This window comes from Egretta garzetta, unplaced genomic scaffold (genome assembly GCF_000687185.1).
Source record: "Egretta garzetta isolate BGI_Z169 unplaced genomic scaffold, ASM68718v1 scaffold163, whole genome shotgun sequence".
Lineage (NCBI taxonomy): Eukaryota > Metazoa > Chordata > Aves > Pelecaniformes > Ardeidae > Egretta > Egretta garzetta.
In genome coordinates, this window is record NW_009259308.1 from 4,069,280 (window position 1) to 4,090,168 (window position 20,889).

Consider the following 20,889-nt stretch of genomic DNA (forward strand, 5'->3'; position numbering starts at 1 on the left):
CCGGGACCCTGGCCCCCCCCCCCCCGTCGCCATGGTTACGGGACGGTGTTTGGCTGCCTCCAGTCAGGCCTTGGGACGGGTGCTTAATGTGTAGACACGCAAACATACATATATATGTACATGTAAGGTCTATATATGTGTAAATAGATGTGTGTGTATATATGTGTATATGTATATATATATATGTGCACAGGCACGATTTAAATACATAAACACAGTTTTAAAGAGCCCCCACCCACCGGTTACTGCCGTTTTGCAGGCAGCTCCTTAAACCCCCTGTTTTCACCTCAAAACAGGGGCCCAGCTGCCTGCTGGTTTCATACAGTGCCCTCTTAGGATCTGGATCGTCCACCCTTGACAGGGCCCCGTGCTTCTGCTGATCCACACCGAGAAGGACACATCTTGTATTCAGAGCGGTGTTTTTCCACCCTCAGATTTTTAAGACCCCATTTTTCACCCAAGAACAGCCTTTTTGAGGGAGATTTTGCACAGCCCTTGGGATACATAAAGAAAACCCTCCCTCGGGAGGTGTATCTCCCATCTCTGCCTCTCAGCTCCTCTTTTGTTTCCTATCTTCTCTGACATAGATTTTTTCCCCAATTTAATTACTAATTTTAAATAACTTAGAGCCAAGAAGTCTGCCTAATTAAAACAGCAGGCTTAAGTCAACAAAATGCTTCAAGTGAAAATTTTGTTAGGTGCTACGCTTGCTGACTTGCTTGGCTGGGGGTCACTGAAGTGTAGTAGCATAAGCATAGGAAGCGACAAACTGTTTCCAAAACATCTTAATTTAGGAAAACCACCTGTAATGCCAGCCTGTGAATTACCACATGGCATCAGTGACACCTTCAAGAGACAGTATGGATACTGGGCGAGGCACAGCACCCGTATCGTGTGAGCTGGGGTATGACGTTAACCTCATAGTCGGGTCACAGTTTGTGAGCAGCAACCGAGCTCAGCACATCTGGGCTTATTTCAAGGCATGCAAACAAAAAATGATACAGAGACCCTTTCACTGTACCCTCCCGTACTGTAAATCCTTTGGCTGTCATCAAGAAGAAAAAAGCTGTAGGAGTTTTAATACAAGCTTACATCTTAGTACAGCTGCTGCTAATGTAAGCAGCTTTGTACCTACAATAAATATATATACACACCTGACGTAATTTGTCTAAGCAATCAAAAGGTGGATCCAAGTTACCATCTTCTGTTTCATCTGAGTTGAAAGGTTTTCCACTTAATGTTGTCTAAATTAAGACTTTACTGTTCTTATAACCTGCTTGCAGTAATGGGAACTGGCATCTTCATGTAGCTTGTTTGCTCTTGAGGAAATAAAAGCTCTAGGAAAAAAAAAGTATTTGTCTCTAGAGCAAGTAATTTATGGTTACCTTTATGTGTACCACACAGGTCCCACCCAACCCTGCGCCGCCTCAACGGAGGTGTCAGTCATACATATAAGATGTTGTAGACAAAAGAAATTTCCATTTAACGTACATGGACTCATTGTTGTTTATCCAGCTTTTGCAGAGAAATTACTCTGAACTGTGTTTAAAGCAAGAAGGTAGAGTTTTTTCCCCACAAGCACAAAAGATGCTGAATATGTTAATTTGAGCTTTTTAATGTATATACAAATGTTTTAGACCAGTCACAATTTCATTGAGTATATACTGTATTTACAAAAATTACAATAATTTAGTCAAACAGTAAACCTGAACATTGATAACCTCTGTCACTACCAGATATGACAAGAAATTTTTTTTTCTTTAGTTAACTATTTTGATATACATACGTCCTAATACTTTCATGCATCCATAAAAACATCAGGGATGGAAGTAATCAAAGCTTAAGTGGGGTAGGGTTTCTTTTGGTAGATAAAGTTTAATGATGGATTTGTATTTTGTGAATGTATGAGTATCCAGAGTTATGTGCTGTGACAAACTCGATACAAAGCTAATGTAGTTTTCATTATTAAAAAAGAACATTATAGTAATGAGATCCTTTTTATTATATAGGCATAGGTCACGATATCTACAAATGTGAATGAGAAACAATAAACCAACAAATCACAGGAACATGATTCACATTCCAGTTATCTCTTTAAATAAGACAAGCACATACTGGATCAAAACATTAATAAATAACATCCAGTTTGTTACTATTATCTTAAGGTCTTTTATATAAAAGGAGACCTATGTGTTGGTTTCACATTTTCAATTAATGGTAGGAAATAATGGACCAATACAACAAAAGGATGACTTTTATACAGAAAGCAATGTACTTTGACACACTGTCTTTGCAGTAAAAGTTTTGCCACTTGAAAATGTAAGTGCAACAACAAGTGGATTGTCTTTAAAAACCACCAGCTTTAAAGGCTCGCATCAGATGGCAACCTATTCCTTAAGCAGTAAATACAAATTATTTCCTGCCCATCGTCTGAATATACCTGCCTTTTCAAAGCTCAAATACAGATACAACATGTTGGTAAATGAACTTCTAGCTTTAGTTATTCTACAAAAGGAGAATGCCAGAATTTGGGGTGAAGAACGTAACTTGCTTTTTAACTAGGAAAGATGCTTCAGCTTTAGCATCAGAGATATTTCCTTGTGATATTATTGCTTTGGTCCGATATAAGCTTTTTAAGATAATCAATTTTCACTGTATTTACCTCAAAAATCAGACCCAGCCCACAGATGTCTACATGACAGCTTGCACACTGTGGTCTGAAAAGTGAAGTTGCAACAGGTGGCATTCTGCCAAGAACCTTTGCCAAGTGCTCTGGAGCTGATAAAGGCATAGAGGTGGCACAAGTGGGCTGGAAAAAAGTCTCTTCTGAATCTTCAGGAGGGGAAGTGTTACCTATAGACTGGGAAGCTTCTAAAACTTTGCAGCAGAGTTTTAGTTTGTTGATACTTCTTTTGTTTGATGGTGTCAAGCTATCGATGAGAACTTCTTGGGAAATGCAGTACATGCTCATTCCTCACTTTTACAAATGTGGATTTACCCCTCCCCCCCCCAATTCCCTATTCCCCCAGAACTGCTGTTTAACAAACCAACCAGGTGCTGTTTAACATCAATGCTTTAAAAGACACTTGCTCCATTATGCTGAGGAATTTCTTCTGCACATTTCACTGCTGGACTGTGAGGTGACGTATAGCACTAATGCGTAAAGCAGCAGTCAGCTGCCACACTGATCTATCCCAGGATTCAGCTTTGTCTCTATTCAGACATACTATACTATATGAGCAATTAAGCAGCAAATGTTGACGGTTAGAAGTGTGCATAAACCACATCTGAGCACTTAAATTTGATAAAGTTTGATCCAAACCTAGGAAGAAAGTACATCGAAGTTTGGGCTTCACCACCAGTTACTGAACTCAACTGAAGTGTTGCCATATCACGTATCACAAAAAAAAAAAAAAAAAAAAAAAAAGGTAGGAAATTCACCAGCTATACTGTGTCAAAGAGAGAACAATACCACCTTTTCCCAGAACGTGTTCTCTCTCGCCCCACTTGAACCCAAAGAAAAATATAAAAGTTACAAGAAACTGTAACCCCAGGGCTCTCACAAAGCAAGCCGGGTGGCTAGAGTTCCTCTGAGCTCAGGATTCTTGATACAAGTATAAGGAAACCTTTCTCTTGTTCTTCATGATAAGTATTAGGCTCTTAGTTTTCTGAAACTTCTGAATTTCCAGACAGAGTTTGGTTGATCTGTGACATTTGTGACAAGAGACTATATTAAGCACTAGCACAGGTCTGTAGTGGAGACTGAGAAAATACCTAATACAAGGGTTTTTGTCCTTGGTTTTCAAATTCTGACCAGGCATCATTTAGCTCCATAAATATCATCTTTGCATATTGTTCATATGGCTGCCCAGTGGCCTGGAATAAAAATAGAAAGAGGGATATCACATCTACTAAATCAGACTACAGAAAGTTGACATTTGAGCAGCTAGATTCTCAAGCAGTCATTGTTCACTTTTCACGAATGGTTTTCCCTTATTCTTTGACAAGAATAAGCTGCTGTTGAGGGCCGCTTACCTTGTTTACAGCTTAGGAATTTCTTCTGCTCCTCAGAGCTGATAACCCCCCAAGTGTGATAAAGCACTGCAGTCCCAAGGGCAAAAAGGAAAGAGCTAACACAGTTCCTTGATAAAAGCAGAGTTCCTGCAAACCTCTGGGAAGCCCACATCTTCTCACGTCTTGCCCGCTGCCCTGAAACTCTTGGGGCCTCCATTTCCTTAAAAGTGGAAGCCTCATCACCATAGGGTTTCCCTGATGGCATCGTTGCACTCTGGTTGGCGAGTGTAAGCAGCAAGACCACAAGCCACAAGGTGGATAATCAGACAACCAGATTCTTCCATTTTAGAAGTTTGGTTTCAAGACCCTTGTCCTTTTGTATGGCTTTGCCACACCCTCGTCTCCTTTAGCAGGCACAATATTCTGGACTGTTGTTCACCACCAGTATGGCTTAGAGTCAAAGTGAGGGTGACAAAAGCTGAAGATCTGAACCTCTGTTGCTTGGAGCGGTGTGCACCAAGCAGTCTTGGGGCTGGGAGTAGTTAGAGTTCTTACCTTTCAGAAACTGGCAAAAATCTTGAACTACTACTTTCTACAAAGCTGTCTGCGCCAATAAATTAAGCAATCGCATTCAACACTTTATAGTTAAGAGAACAATGGCAATTTCTGAACAACGTGAAACTAGGAAAACCTTACCTTGTCAGGATGAACAACAAGCACTGCCCGCCGGTAAACCTTCTTCACTTGCTCTGGCGTTACAAGATCTGCCATACTAACAGGTTTCCACTTGGTCTCCCCTGCCCATAAGACTGTATGCATTGTAGACAGCAGGGCTCTTATATTTCTCTCCTTTCCTTCAATCCATTCCAGGACCTGGGGAGAAGAACATGAGTCTCAATTTATGCCTTACATTAGATATTCCTGTAGGAAAAAGTTTCTTCATTTGAATAGCAATGACTGCAAAGAGCTTCTTACATTTCTTTCTAAGCTTCAGAAAACCTTTGGAAGATACTTGTCAGTCTCTACTTTGTCATTAATTTTTATGTCACTGCTTGAAAATTAAGACACACCTTGAGCAACATCCCTGCTAAAAATACCGAGCTGGTAACGCTTATGAACAGTCATTAGATGGAATAATCAAAAGATAAATGAAACGTTTAACTGTGCAGCTCTTTAGCAAGCTTAATTGCTTACCTAAAGTAAGGTTTTAACTTATGGAAAGCATGTGCCAGGTTAAAACCTTTCTAGAAGGTTAAAAAAAATTCACTCTAGATATTTTCTAGAAGTTTGCTTGGCTTTTGCTTGGGCTTTTCCTCTCAGATCTGTATCCTTCTGCAATTATAATTTGTGGCTTCATATTTCAAATGTAGAGCAGGACAGACTGAATTTCCTTCCCTTCATAATAGATCTGTAGTTTGGCAATTTATTGAGGACAGATGAGAGAATTCCAAAGCAGGCAAGATTAATGAGACAGAGGATTAGTTCAATTAGCTATGCCTACTAATCAGGGCTGGAGTGATGTGGAAGACCAGCAGCCCTGACAGTAACACTGAGCAAGCCACTGTTCGCCGCAGTCTGGTTTAGGACAGAAATGTAACCTTGGAGTTTTAACTATTCCAAAGGATGTTCACATCTCCAGGGAAGGCATGAGAATTTATTATATGAACAAACAGCAGGAAGTTCTCACTTTCTACCCCAAGGCAATCTCATCATGGGGAGAACATCCCTCATTTCACCAAAACCTGGGTTTGGCCGAAGGACTGGCAGAGATGGTCGCTGCTCTTTTATCTGGTTTATTTGTCAGAAGCTATTTCAGAACAGAGTTTTAACAAACTTACCACTTTTTTTCTGAGTAGTATCTCTCATTCTGACAAGGTAGTGGAGATGCTTCCAGATATTCCCCAACACCTGCAGTTTATGACTTTGTCTTTCTGGTCACACTAGCTCATTGCTGTCTGGCATGTGAATGGGGAGCACAGCAGTTCATAGTGCTATCGAGTTTAGACACCTACTTCACAGAAAGCAAGCATGAGAGCTAGCTCATGGCCCTTGGGATCCAGCAATGCTGTGGAGGCTGCACACTAAAGTAAGTGCTAAAACAGGAGGATGGCTTCTGGCACTAAATGATCTGAAAGATTTGCTCGGCTGCCTCTCCCACGCCAGAAGGCAGGTGGCTTGCTGCCCCCTCCAGCTTTCAGGAGCATTGTTTCAGGCAGCCTCCAGCACAGTGAGAATGAAAGATGCTGAATGATTCTAAGGCCATTAACAAGAGTATCGCTTACTTTTAGTTTTTCAGGGTCCATCTCCTTAGCCATTTCTTCTTTTCTCATCTCAGCTATTGTTTTGGGGCCCTTCTTGTCCTTGTGAGCATTAAAACCTTGACCAGATAACAGATCTTCAAAATCTGCAGACACTTTTGGTTTTGAATCTTGAAAAACAAAAAGATTTGAAGTTATCACAATACAGATTTATTTAACACTGTTTTTCTACTCGAGCCACCCCCTCACTTATCACTGTAACAATCTCCCAGTGCTAATGAGCATGCAGGTTCTCACAAAAGAGGTATAGGCCAATGCTTCTTTTGAGTTATAATTATTGAAGCCCATTTGGAACACAGGATTTCCTAAATATTAGCATGCTTTAGAGTCTAGGACAGGACAATTAGTGTCGAACTTCATATATCATCAGATGACGAGCATGACTTACTTGCTTAGACCCTAACCTATTAAGGTTGGTTTAATGCTCAAACACATTAGACGGGGCCAACCTTTTGGATGCTGAACTCTGAAAAGCTTACCAACGTTAGCTGGTCCTTTTCCACGCTCGTTTTGCGCTCCCGGCATTGCTGAGAAACTCACGTTGTAATTGGGCTTGTTCTGGGGAGAGGCATGAGGCATGCTGGGCTGGGCTTTGGGTTGTGCCTGCTGCCAGCCATAGCCAGCTCCTTGCTGCCAGCCGCTGCCGCCCATGGGCTGGGGAGAGGGTTTCTGCGGTGAGGGGGGAAATCCTCCACCCATGCCTGTCGGTGTGGTCGGTTTACTGGCAAACGAAGGGCCACCTGCAGAGTGGGGGGAAAGGAGTGACTGTGGGCATTAGCCAACAGGGTACTGACTTGCCTTCCGAAAAGGGAACTTAAAACAAAATTGCCCAGGCAGCTGACTTCTGTTTTCAGCTCTGCCACAAACTTATTTTTGCAACATCAAGCAAAGCCCTTCAACTTTTCCTGCCACTGCTCAGTAAGCTACTTAAGAGACAGCATCTGCCTTTGAAGATTGCACAGGAACTGGAGTAGCAGCTCATTGGGGAAAGCTACGTGCAGCTAACTGGGAACCACAACTGCTGTGTGTTATGGTGGCAACACCAAGTTGACATATATTGAAATAGTATCTCCTTATGCTGTGCTGAGGTAATACTATCCCACAGAGAAGTGTGTTTCAGCACCTTATTACTTTAGGGGATGCTCCTCTGGCTCGGTTTGTGGTGGGAGGTACGCAGTGTTAATGTTTTATTATTTGAGACTAAAATCCACGCTCAACTGTGAACTCTGAAACATGTCATGGAAACTGGATCAAGTGCTTTTGACTTAGTAACGAACAACAAAAATGTGGTTAAATATCCCGTGGATGCCAAGTCATTTGTTTTTAAATTCCATAACTTTGCTCCAGAATACATGTTTTAAAAGCACCTCGATGGCTCTGACAGGGGTTTTGGCATACTTTTTATTTTGCTCCTGCAGAGCAGCTAGTGATCCAGCAGAGGGAACTGGGAAACCTAATTCCAGAACCATGCTGGTACTGACGCAAAGGAGAAAACAAACATCAGATAAAACCACAATGGCTTGCAAAGAGCTGAGGGCAGTGACAAAGGGAAGAAAAATCTATTTACCAGAGTCAGAGAAGCCTGACATGATGGGTTTTAAGGAAAGCTTCAGTAATTTGTCAGAACTGCCTTTTTAACACTGGGATTGAGGGTTTGTCGATTGTTCTGAGATTAAACAAGTAGAAAATGCTTGTCTAAGCAGTCAAGCAAACAGTCCTTTGTAGCCAGATGCAAACGACAACGGGTTCAGACTCCACCTTTAGATCGTACTGCAAATGAGAGGCAGATTAGTGAGGTTCCACAGGTTTCCTCACAAAGGACAAAAATGAGTCAAGTCTGGAGGGAAACAATTCCTCAAGGACCCCTGTAGCTTTGAAGAGCCAAAGTCTCCTCCCAGGCACTGCTCCACGGTCTGTAGCAACGGCTCTCCAGTTAAGTGTTAAACACAGAGCATCCTTAGCTAGAGACTCTTTAGACTTGTGAGATAGAGGCTACACTTTGCAATCCATGTAAGCCTACCAAGGTCCCAACAAGTTGGTAGCAGTTTTTGTGATGGAGGATCGGTAAAAGAACAGATTTGTGAGAACTTACAGAGAATCAGGCAGGAGGAAAAATCTGAAAGCAGCACTGGCATGCAGGCAGGCTGAGAGGACCCATAGAGCTCTCTGTCACTTACCAGGCTGTTCATCCTATTTCTCCAAAACAGAGCAAGCTGGTAATTGTTCATTTGTGGTTTTGTTTTGAAATAAGGGATGCAAACCTGCTAAACTCGCTCCAAGGGTCCCCAGATCAGCAAATGGATCCAGTGTTTGGGGTTTAGGCTGATGAGTGGGAGTGCTATGGAGGGATCCTGTAGGACTGGTGGCAGCTGACTTACTTCCCACACCTAGGCCACCTTAAAGGGGAAAAAAAAAAAAAAAAGGAAAAGAAAAGAAAACAAAACAAAACAAAACCACTCAGTTTTTATCCCTGTTTTACATGAGTGCAGCTTTTTCCCCATGCTCAGTCACGTGTTAGAAGACTACTGGTAAAATTAATTGTACTATTGTCAGGTTCCTAAGCAGTCTCAACTCAGCGCTGGCCCAGACTAGTTGTACACCCACTCACGATTAGGCTCAGCAACAAGAATGTTCCCCAAACTGTCTGCGGTGACAGAGTAATTATGACAAATGGATATATTTTAAGAACAAGAAGCCTTCAGGAAGCAAGTTTTGGTAGGACATACGTACTCTCCCAAGATTAGAAAGAATCGTGCTATTATATAGTGGCATCCCAGGAACGCATAGTACTTCCCAGGTCCTTCTCTTGGCTTTACACTGGAATAAAACACAACTACACACATCCTCACTGAGCACCTGTCCTGTTTCAGGCCCTGGTTTCTTGAGGAAGGAAACTCAGATTTTTTTTAACAGAAAGAGTTTGGTAGTCCTTAGCCTGATCCTCACTTGGATGACTGGGAGACCAGGACAACAGGCAGCATACCCGCTGCCATTGAGATGAGATTAAGTAAAATCCTGATTGAAGTTTTCTTGTATTAGCCAAAGCGCTAAGCAGCAGAAAGAGGGAACCTGTCCTCTGCAGTGACTGGTATCATCTTCCATCTGCCTCTCCTCTCCCAGGGCTCCATAAGGGTTTTTTGTTAAGTGTCCTGAATTTTTATGATACGTACCTGGTTTATTGGGCCAGTCCCAGCCACTGGAAACATCTGGTTGTATGGAAACCGTTGGTGTGCTAGAAGCTAAGCAGAATGTTTATATATAAATGTCTCAAACTAATAGAGCAAAATCAACATAATCCAGTGTCTAGGAAGGGGGGAGGGGGGGGGAGCAAGCAGCAGGAGAGACAGTATTGTGTCCACCTACCATTTGCTAATTAGAAGTGAACTTCTCCCCCATGATGGGCATTACAGATTTAACATTTATTTTTGATCTCATGCTATACAGAGGTAAGTGGGGAAAGCAGCAGATTTACAGTGTTCATTTTATGGTGGCTTTGGTCAGAGGCTTTATATATTTACTTATAAAAGCTTTACCACCAGAATAACACATGGGGTTTAGTGTTTCTGAATACATCTCAACCCAAGGAAATATTCTACATGCAAAGGGCAAGGATGGAGAAAACAAATACAGTGAAGCAGCCCACACAGATGTAAACCAGAAAGAACACACACAGTCCTTCCTTTAACCCTGTATCAGATAAAGCCTGTACATCTAAGCAGTCCACCCTGCCAGCAGTGCATTATCCATAGACACTAGCACTGTAATTTAATACCTCATCATGCTGGGATACCATTTGAATTCCTCTCATTAGTGCGGCCATCTCCAAGCATGACCCAACCATCTTATTCAAAGAGTTAATATTCAATACCCAAGTTTGGCAAAGCAAGGATGCGAGCAGTGCCAGCAGCACACTCATTCCCTCCTTTGTCACTTTGGCTTTCCAGCAAGACTGTTACACCCAAGGGACATGTGTTAGATGACCAGACACAAACAAATCCGTATCCGAACGTGTTTCAGAGAAGGTTACAACATTAAATTTTGGCACAGGGGGAGAAGGGGACAGCTAAGAGAAGAAAAATGTCCAATAAAGAAAAAAGAATTCCTTCTCTTCAAATAAGAGTCAAATTCAACTGTGAATTTGGCCAGGATTACTATCAGGTCTAAAGAAAGCAGACGCCTGTAACTAAAATCACCAAAGGATGTGTGTTTTCTCTAGCGGGCTTAATATGCCATGCTCTATTTAGCTCAATTAATGGTAGTTTGGTTCAAACAAGACCTCGTAACCACAGGAACATGCAGGCAGACGTTCTTCATGGTCTCTTTTTTTCATGTATACAAATAGCTTATTAATTAAGTATAAGGCTTGAGCAAAACAAGTCTCATCCTACCACACTTCAAATTAAGAATGCGCTTTAAGTCTAGAGACAAAAAGCTCTTTCCTGTTTTGTGGGGTTTCTGTGGTTTAGAGTAATTTTATGGTAAGCATCAGTTTGTACTTAATAGCTCCATCGCTATTTAAAAGCAGCATTTCATGTTTGCTTAAATACACTAGAAAAGCCTCACTTTCTTACCCATGTGAAAGGGATCGCTGTGCACAGTTGGTGAAGGACTTCTTGTTGCTTGAAGGAAAGGATCGCCAGGGACAGTTGATGAACCAAGAAAGGAACCCAGGAGGTCTGGACCAGTTTGCTTAGGGCTACTTCCAAATGGATCAAAGGCAGTTGCTGTAAAAACATGTTTGAGAAAACTAAATCATTAACTTGTGCAATGAACATGCTTCAGGGAAAAGACGCTGGTGTGTGGAGAAGAAAACCTAATACCTGCAGATACCAAATAGAAGACAGCATGCGACTGTGACAGAGCAACTGGAAAATATCAGTACACCAGCCAAATGCTAGGGGACAGAGAGAGCCACATGACTTGGTCATGGCAACACATTTATTGATCTCATCTGCCTTTTCCAAAGAAAGGGGCTGAATTTAGGAGCAGTTGAAGTGAGTATTTAGATACTTAGACACTTCAGATGAAGTTTCAACTTGCATATGCTGCCAATACATAAATGGATGGTGAGGGACAGCCTGGAGCTTCGAGTTACCACCCTGGCGCAATTCCCGCTTCCTCTCAAGAGCTGAACACAATCCAAGATGATTTTAGGCTGTCAAAGGTTATACATGTTGAGGGTAAAAGGACAGTCTTTTAGAAATAGCTTTAGAAAATATCTGGTATCTTTCCTACATAGCAGCAGTTGTTACAAAATTACAGTTCATTCTCAAACTCCGTTTTTGATCAATTTGTTTAGCTTACTGTCTTCTGTGTAAAAAACCCCAACAAACCCAACCAATAAAAGAAACCCCTATGAAGGCACTCGAATTCTTACTTGCCAACAATTTTAAGGTAAAGAGCATCTTGAACAGAGATGCAATGCATTCTACTGTAAGGAAGATACAATCCCAAGACACTATGCATTGTGTTAATGATGCTACTCATTATTTATGTTACTCATTGCTTAGGATACTTAATAAATTACTAGTTTTTCTTATCTCCCAAGATCTTACTCTTGCTTTCCTGGCCTGGAACAATTCGGCTGTGGGATACCTTTCCTCTCCCTTTCAAGCACCAATCTGGCCTCTGCAAAGCAGCATTGTAGAGCTCCTGTTATGCTGCTTGACAACAATGTCCAAAAATATTTTCTTGATACTCTTGCCACACCTCTGCCTTGTGAGGGTGCATGTGTGTACAGCCTTCCCACCCCCAGGCCAAAGCTCTCAGACTGAGCATACAACAGCCACAGCAAGATGAACCTTCTCCATTTCTAAGTGGCCTAATTTCTTCCACTGAAACTTCTGTTCTTCTCCCCTCTCCTGCGTCCAATCCTCAGTCTCCTCTTCCCTCCCTTCACAAGTCTCAGTCCAAGATGATTTTATCTGCTCCTGTCCCTTTTGCTTCAAAAAACACCATAGGCAAACATGGTGTTTGAGTGTACCAGCAGACAAACCTCCCGAAGCCTGCAGGTTTTTTTATTCTACCTGAGAAAGGAGGACTCAAGAAGAGTCTTTGGAAATTGGCTGCGTGGCCATCCAGCGGCAGGTGCTACTGGTGTCAGCCCCAGCATCACCCAAGCCTGCGCCTCCTTAACAAAATGAAAACACCATTTCTGTACAAGAAAGTTGGTAGGTGTTGCAAATGCTTTAAGTTATTAGTTGCTGAGAAAAAGTTAAGTAAGCATACTGTGCTCTTTGAATCAGGTACATTTGGACAACGTCAGCTCTTAAACCGTAACCCAAAGCATTAGGCCAAACCAAACACAGGGAGGCTGCTCAGCTCAGCGCAGTGCAGATCTGCTGTCAGATCAGGCCACTTGTTTGCATTTTGCCTTTGGCAAAACTGACCATCTCTTCCAAAGGCCCTCAATGAATTTGAGCAACTTGGATTAGGCTCTTCACCTGCTCACTTACAAATTATTTTCACTTGGTCTCCTCCATTCACTTAACCCTCAGAAAGATCCCTCTTTCTAATATCTATTCAACCACTCCTTCTGCCAGCCTGATCTCAGTCTGTCTTTGAAGAAGCAAAAGATCTTCTCGTATTGCCTGTCTTTGTCTGCAGAAAAGCCAGAAACAGCAGAACTGTGTAGCCATATTTCATAGTCCAGGACCACCATCATAGCTACAAACCCCCCTAAAGTTAAAAAAAGGTAAATTCAAGCTGCTGTGGGTCCACTCAAAAACTTGAGGCTTTTTTTTTTTCTTTAATTAATACTTATTCTCCTCATACACATTATTGGACACATAGTAAGAACAAAACTGGTGGTCTGCAATGGCTGTCAGCATAAGGAGCCAGCCAAACACTTCGGTGAGCTCCAGCAGAGACTTTAGGGAACAAACTAGATAATCTGGTTTGTGGTCTTGACTGTGAAAATATACCAACTCCTGTCTCAGAGCAGAGGAGCTGGCTGGCCTCTTGGGATCCCTTGCAGCTCTTCCTTTTCTTGAAATGAGTGTGCCCAAGAGGAATCCAGAGCAGATCACCTAGGCTGGATTCTCAAAGCACGTGCCCCACCAAGTCACGCACGAGGCATAGCCACTATTACCTTCTCCTACCCTTGGGGATGGGGACGGGGATGCTGAAGCTGCAGAACGCCGAGGAGTTGACTGCACGGATCCAGGTCCCCCCACATGGAAGACCTCCTCAGCAGCGTGCTGTCCACTTTGACTCTGGGAACTTGGCCCGCCAACCCCAAACAAATCATTCAGCAGGTCTGAGTTAGAGGGGGCAGCAGTGGGCTGCGAGGGAAAACTCTTGCTCATAGGGCTACCATCCAGGCCCAGCAGGTCCACATCTTCAGGCGGAGGCGGTACTGGAGGCTCTTGCTGCTTTTTGCCGTGTTTTGGTGTCCCGTGAGGCTTGTCACCGCTGGCATTACTGTGCTGACTGGAAAGGGACAAGAGTTCGTCATCTGACTGTTCGCTTTCCTCATGCACCAACGCTGCTCGATCCTCTGAGGTGGGGTGAGAGCTACTTTTGTCAGATTTCTGATCTAAATGATGATTAAAAATAAAATTAGGTAGCTGTTAGTTTTGTCATCACAAAGATCCCATAAAAATCAGCTTACATGCAGAACAAAAGGCTAAGAAAACCACAGCAGCATTTTGCTGGATTTTAAAATAAGAGTCCTTTGCAAAGACTAATTTAAAGTCTTTGCTGGTCTGTATTGTAAGAAGCCATGTTTATTGATCAGAAAACACAGACAGGGGTTGAATTGACTCTCCTCAAGCCTGAAGAGCCAGCAAGTGTCAGGCCTACAGGTGCAAACTGAAGAAGTTTCTGGGTCAGGACCAAGCATTCAGGATGATCTCCATCAGTGCCTCAAAATCCAGGCAAAACTAGGCTCATTGAAAAGGTGTAGGGCCATAAACCACTCTCCTTGCTGTGCTCCCAAGGACCTCTTCTACTGGACTCCTACCTAGCATGGTGCTGATGCCAGAGGAACTCTGCATTCAGCAGCGCCATGAGATTTTCAAGGTCTTCAGCGCCATTAAATGGCCTCTCAGACAAACACTCTCAGTGCTTCGTTCTCATAGCACTATATATGAAGCGCAACATTAGGAAAACACAGCTTAAATTTGGTTTTAGCATTGAGGGGGCCTAGAGTGAAGCTTTACACTAGAACGACGTCAATAATTGTCATATACAGCACAAGCAAGCAATGTGGAAAGAGGATGTTGTAGGAAGTAATTCCCACTCAATTGCAACATAAGGGCGTGACCAGCAATACACTGTGATCTAATGGGAAAGACATGTTACAATCAGAGCCTTCAGCCTGACTCGGTGCTCCAGGGAGGAAGGAAAAATTGTTTATCTTGTTCAAAGCAGATTTTACTTTGAAGACCAAGTCTGCATACCTTGCCAGCTGAGAGATGAGAAGAATGCACTCTGTCCAACATTTCTTATGTTATCCTGGGGCGAATCAGTGGGACCTCTACCTGCAGCACAGAGAACCAAATAAATAAAAAAAATCAAGCAAAACAAAGTTCAGCATGCAGGTAAGCACATAAATTAAGTGAGCAAACCTGTGCAGCTCTTACCTGCTAAAGCAAGAGTGTCCTGATGCTCCTGATGAGAGGAGAAGAGAATGGTTGGATTGATGTCTTTTGTTGTGAAGTTCTCCCATGGGGGAGTTAATTCGGTTTGTCTGTCAGTAGATTGTATTTCTATCTCCAGTATAACATGAAAGAGCTGAGGATACTTGTCTGGAGAGTCGCAGGCATCCAGTTCAGGCCTAAATGGGGCCAAGAGTTGTTCAGTTAAAAAGGAAAGGATATTTCTGCAAAGCTATATAAAGTCTTTCATATCTATGCGTGCACACAGACTTTTCACATTTCATCAGTGAATCTCCTTCAGCCTTCATAAGGCTTTTATGCTTCAGGTTTGATTAATGTGCAGCTTAAAATACTCACTTGGTGAATTTTAGTGTGGTTGTTCCCAGGGCTATGAATCCAGTATGAAACTGAATTTGGAATATTTGTGTGTTGGTCATCTGAAAAAAACCACAGAGCACCAGACTGAGTGCTTAAATTCATTAAATGAATATATTTGTTCATGGCACAAGCAGACAGTTATGTCTACCTTACTACCAGTTACTATATGGAATAATTAGTAACTGCTATATAAACTAATTCATTCTGCTTGTTCTACAGAAAGCGGAGCTTTTCCTTCTCAAACCCAAATATTTCCATCTGCCCTAAATTCTGCTCCTGCTGCCTCTATGCAGCAGAGTGCCTTCACAGTGTTCAGGAATACGTCCTCATCCCCCGCTTGTCTTCATTTCTGGGATCTACTTGACATTTTAGCTCTTGAATGAAACCAGTATCTGTTTCCACTGAATACACTGGAGCAACAGGTTTGTACCCCAGGAATATATAAGACCATTTCACTTGCAGTAGAGGCTTCAGTAAAGTGCATCTATCCAGCAATCAGCACCAATAACAAATTAAGAAGAGAAAAACATTCTTTGGTCATGAACGCAACTTGAATACTAAGGTTTCAAACATATCATCAGGAAAGTTATCGAGATCTCAGATTAAAGTACCAGTGGATAAAGTGACCATTGGAGAACGCAGCCACCAGACCCAGCGAGCTGCAGGAGTGCGGGAGCTGTTCTGCCTGACCAGCCACGCAGCACCAGTCTGCAGGGAGCAAATGAGGCGGTATTCAAAGCAGGTGGGACAAAACTTGGTTCTTCCCTCACTTTTTGTGCTTTAAGTCACTACAATTTAAACAGGTTATTTCACAGAGTGAGCCACTGCAAAGGTTAATAGAGCAACTTAGTGTGTGACCGCTACTGATTCAGTTTTTGCAGATCCAAGTTTTCTAGGCTGAACAGACTGCATTTCCAAATTCCTCTTCTGCAATTACAAGGGACAGAGAACAGCATTTTAAAGTTTGTCTCAAAGCCTAGAACAGCATGGACCAACACATATTTTCACTTTCAGCACTGTTCCTATGTTATGGGAGGGAGACATCAGGGTGTGCTCACTCCAGCGCCCCTCTATTCTCTCTCCCCAGTTTCCACCGTCTCCCATTTCTTTGTTCTACTAATATTAAGAGGCTTTTTGGCCACGAAGAGGGTGGCTGTCTGACCAGCCTGCCACTTAAATGGTCTCTCCTAGTCCATGACTGACCAAATTGCCTTTTTACCCTAATGACCAAAAGAGGTGAAGGCTGTTCTAGGGCAAGCAAACCAGACAGCATGCAGGAGTGATGGGTCAGTAAGTCATTCTAATTTCAGCAGAAGAAAATAATCTTCCATCTTCTTAGAGTGCATAGGTAGAGGCTTTGGTTGTGGTTTGCCCTGAGCGGGTTACTGATGGATGGTTTCTGTCTTCTATATCAGCTGAAAGGATCCTACACCCTATCGGTAGACATCATCTCCATAAAGAGATACCAGAGGCATCATGGACTTCTCCATACACAGTGCTTTGTTTCCACTTGGCACTGCTCAAGTTTGTGTTACCTCTACTGTCAAGTAAGGAAACTTCCATCACAAGTGCCCTGTGCATTCTTAGAGCCCATGTTTAGCCACCTCTTAGTTACATTGCCTCTATCATGCAAGAGAAGTTAAACAAACTCCTACTTTTGCTTGAAGGCGTCCCCCAATGGTTGATCTCATATGGTAGACAGAAACAACAACATCTCCATGGACAGTGGCTCCCAGTGGAATTAGGACTTTCCCTTCTTGCACACGGTATTCTCTTTGAGGGGAAGAGAAGGAGATCCACAGTTAAGCTCCCTTCCACAACGCCATTACCACCCATCAACAATGTCAACATAAAAGCTATCATCTCCTTCAGGCCAAGCAAACTGAAGGTGCATTCAGCGCTCTGCCTAACGTTAGGCTTAGTTGAAACACAAACATTTCACAGGGGAAACCAACATAGCACTGAACTATCTCTACGAAGGTATCCCACCGCATGACAACTTCAGACTCACTCTGGCAGTTTGTTTCAACACTAGGCACCAACTTTCAATTAATATATGTACTCCTTCACTTATCAGGCAGTCTGGCAATGACTGCAGCACACGTTAGACACATTACAGCAAAACGAAAGCCTCCTTGTGTTAAGCTCCTAAGGATGGTAGGAGATCACAGCAACTCACTTCATTCTTTCATACTCCTGGGAAGTGGTAAGGATTCTGGTTTCTCCACTGAGAATGTCACAGAAGGGCCGGCACCCATTTCGTTGCTTGTTGAAACAGGGGACTGGGCTGAGGGTGACTGACTTGATAGTAAGCGGTTTGCAGTGAGGAATGACGGGCTTGTCTGCTATTAGATCACAAATGTATCCTATGTATCTGCAGACAGAGAAAGCCATTACTGAAATCTCCATCCCAGGTGACTAATTTTCATTCTGTACTTGAAGTCTACCTTGAAATCCAGTGAAAGTGCAATTCTTTCACAGTTCCAGGACTGGAGTTTCCATGTACTCCAGCATCCTTGCAGCTGGCACAAAATCTACGCTTCTATTTCTGTTTAATTACAAGAACTGGAGTTCAAGAGGAAGGAAGTTGGCCTTTAGCTCCGAGCTGAAGACAATTTCTCCTCACCTTTTAGGACAGAAGGTGCTGAGCAATGGTTTTTCTGATTTACCAGTAGAAGTTTGCCTTCTATTTTACATGCACATAGCGGATGAATTACTTTGTTAGTCATGTACCGAAGGATCATTATTACTACGTACATAACACTAGATGTTTGGTTTGCTCTGGCAGGCAGCTTTTCCTCTTTGTTACAATTTCCATTAAGCAAAAACAATTTTACAGTGTAAAATCCTGTAATGATGAAGCTGACGTAGGGAGAGCAATTCACCCAGGCCCTGTTGACTACAGGTTTGTCAGCTTTCCTGAGCTAGTGAGCAAGTCTATTGCAATATTTTATTTTGTTCCTCCATTACTGTTATATTACTGTAAGTAAAATGGAAGTGGGCATAAACATCAGTTAAGACCTGTCAAAGCTAAGTACCATAGCTAATGCACGAGTACTGCTCATGCTGCAATAGGAATTCTGGAGTTTTCCGTTTGTTGCCTCCTGCCAGCGCCTTCAGGCTAGTCTGGGTGGAGAGATTGGGGCGTGCAGCATATACACCCTTCAGGTCACATGCATTATTTTATGAACTAATAAAATAATTCAGATTGGAAGAGACCTCTGAAGATCATCTGGTCCGGCTCTCTGCTCAGAGCAGGACCAACTTCAAAGTTGTATCTCAGCATTGGCTTATGCTGCTGGGGGTGATACCCAGCCAAGGATCTCCAAGGACAGAGATCCCACAGCCACTCTGGACGACCTGTTCCAGTGCCTGATCACCACTTTACCACTTATTTCTAGGGAACAAAGCGAAATCAGAATGCCAATCTGAGCCTAGGGGACAGGAGCACATTGCCAAGACACACACAGCAGGTGCTTGGGCAGTTTTTAGTGTGAGGAATATAGCTCGCTTGCATAGCATTTAGCCAGTATACTCTACCTCCTGTGAGACGGCCACAGTACAATTCCAGGTCTCTTTGTGTTCAGCAACTGCATAGCAGGGCCTGGATTAGAGAAGAGGTGACAGAAACAGAACATCGCACTGACCAGAACGGCTGAGGCTGCACGGCCATCCTGTTAAGGAAAGGGGCAGGGGGAGAAGAATGTGTAAGTATTAGAGATGGTCTTTAAATTTCAGCAGAACACTCTCCACTCATCCTTAAATCACATAAAATAATTTCTCCAGAAAGACTAGGATTAAGTCTGCATGATGAGAAGGAGTTTCCAGTGCTGTATCATTTGTTTAATACCTAGGACTTCAGTGAGCGGCACTGGCCTGGATCAAAGCTAAGATAATAGCCAGTAAGCAGTCAAAGCTGAGGATGGTTTAGACTTGTTTTGGAAGCCCAGAAGTACATTTTGTCTGCAAATGTTGGTGTTTCATGGCTGCTCCCAAGCTGTAATATTATAATTATTTCAAACATAGGCCTGGACCTGACCACAGGGGTCACAGTACACCCATCCCACAGCCGCAGGCAGTCATCTAATAGACATTTAACCTAGAAGAGTTCACAAACAAAAAAGAATCCAGCCCAAGGCTCCCTCATCCAAACAGCTCCAGAGCCCTCAACCTACAGATTGCTCCTGAACAAATCTACATTTTATTTAGGGTGGTAATGAAGGTAAATGTTCTTGCTGAGTCAGCCTGATAGAAACAGACCAAACATATAGAAAGAGCAGGAGAGAATCAAAGTATCCCCAGCACCCTGGGTCCTTGCTATACCCAGGAACATATGAAGTGATGAGCCATATGGACCATACCCCAGCTCTGGTGAGCCAAAGAAAAAGCCCTTCCACCAGCTTCCATGAAAATCCAAGTCTGATGCCTGCTTAGTTTTGGATGTACATTCATGGTGCAGCAATGGGCACGAGAGCCTGCTCAGTAAGGGACAGAAGATCCCAGAAGTCAAGGCTCATTTACAAGGAAGGAGTGGGAAACCCACTGCCCCATCAGGCAGGCAGTCACCCTCAGAGTCTGAAACACAAGTGAAAAGTTATACAGGCTCCTTGCAATGACTTATTTCAGGCACCTTTTAGGCACTCCTGCCATACTGTAGGATTTGCCATGGCAGAGCTGACCCAGACCACACTAACCTGCTGAGCTCGAGGCTAACAAGCTATTTGCTTTTTTAAGGTTTCGCCCCTACCAGTTGCTCTGAAAAGATCTCTCAGGTTCATATAAACTAAGTGGGCTTCTGCAGACTCCTTAGAAAGTGTTAAAAAGGACTCCCTGTCCTTTACAGCATTATTAGGATATTCATTGCTCAAAGGACAGTAAAGGAATTTGATTCTTGAGCTAGATTTCCAGGGCTGGAGGCATCAAGGGCATCTTCATCTCCGTTTGAATGGAATTTATATCCCATAGCCGCTGGCTGTGCTATGCAAGGCAGAAATGCCAGACACATATTTAAGGTCTATGCAGTTTGGGATCAGTCATTTCCTCCGTTCCTTCCAGTTTATGCTGATCAGGGCTGACAGCCTCCCAGATTTCATTTTGGCTCCAGGAGCAAACCAGACTCCCCTTTTGGGCATTACTGTCAATATTGAAGATCATATGGGGTAGATTACAAGTTAGTCATACAGAATTACACCACTCTGGCGCATCCTATCTACATGTTGCGCAGTACTGAATAGCCCTTATGGGGGATTTAGCAACCATGTCAGCTGTGATGCACAAAGAGGAGCAGGAGGCAACTGGACTTCTTCAGCCAGGCCTGACGTGTAGTGACCGCAAGAGACTAACAATCTCAGTTTCACAGTTCAACAGAATTTCCAACTATGTGTTGTCTCCCCAGTGCCCATCAGTAACCTTCAGTCTCGAGGCTGCATTTTGTCCTGAGACTACTTACAATAAAATGCAAAGCCATAACAGGCTGACAATCCTTATGGTCAGTTCTCAGGTGAAGTTCAAACCTTTTTGCTACTTGCCACCTCTAGTAGTTCACTGCTAGAACAATTGTGACCTCTCTTGCTGTGCAT

General features: G+C 43.0%; 2 protein-coding genes across 2 annotated transcripts in view; both read right to left on the minus strand.

Moving 5' to 3' along the window:
• The window catches only part of LEPROT, a 6,685-nt gene extending 5,763 nt beyond the window's left edge, over positions 1-922 (minus strand). Inside the window, exon 1 of the mRNA XM_035891749.1 lies at positions 828-922. Coding sequence (XP_035747642.1) covers positions 828-922 — 95 coding nt within the window. The remainder of the gene's footprint in view (positions 1-827) is intronic.
• A 2,852-nt stretch (positions 923-3,774) lies between these two features.
• Positions 3,775-20,889, minus strand: part of DNAJC6 (DnaJ heat shock protein family (Hsp40) member C6) — a 22,867-nt gene continuing 5,752 nt past the window's right edge. The window contains exons 5-18 of the mRNA XM_035891809.1: positions 18,851-18,984; positions 17,490-17,684; positions 16,966-17,083; positions 15,290-15,369; positions 14,918-15,111; positions 14,735-14,815; positions 13,423-13,869; positions 10,922-11,056; positions 9,503-9,571; positions 8,603-8,728; positions 6,812-7,072; positions 6,297-6,442; positions 4,711-4,887; positions 3,775-3,876 (exon numbers count right to left, since the gene is read on the minus strand). Of these exons, the coding sequence (XP_035747702.1) occupies positions 3,775-3,876; positions 4,711-4,887; positions 6,297-6,442; positions 6,812-7,072; positions 8,603-8,728; positions 9,503-9,571; positions 10,922-11,056; positions 13,423-13,869; positions 14,735-14,815; positions 14,918-15,111; positions 15,290-15,369; positions 16,966-17,083; positions 17,490-17,684; positions 18,851-18,984 (2,265 nt within the window). The remainder of the gene's footprint in view (positions 3,877-4,710; positions 4,888-6,296; positions 6,443-6,811; positions 7,073-8,602; positions 8,729-9,502; positions 9,572-10,921; positions 11,057-13,422; positions 13,870-14,734; positions 14,816-14,917; positions 15,112-15,289; positions 15,370-16,965; positions 17,084-17,489; positions 17,685-18,850; positions 18,985-20,889) is intronic.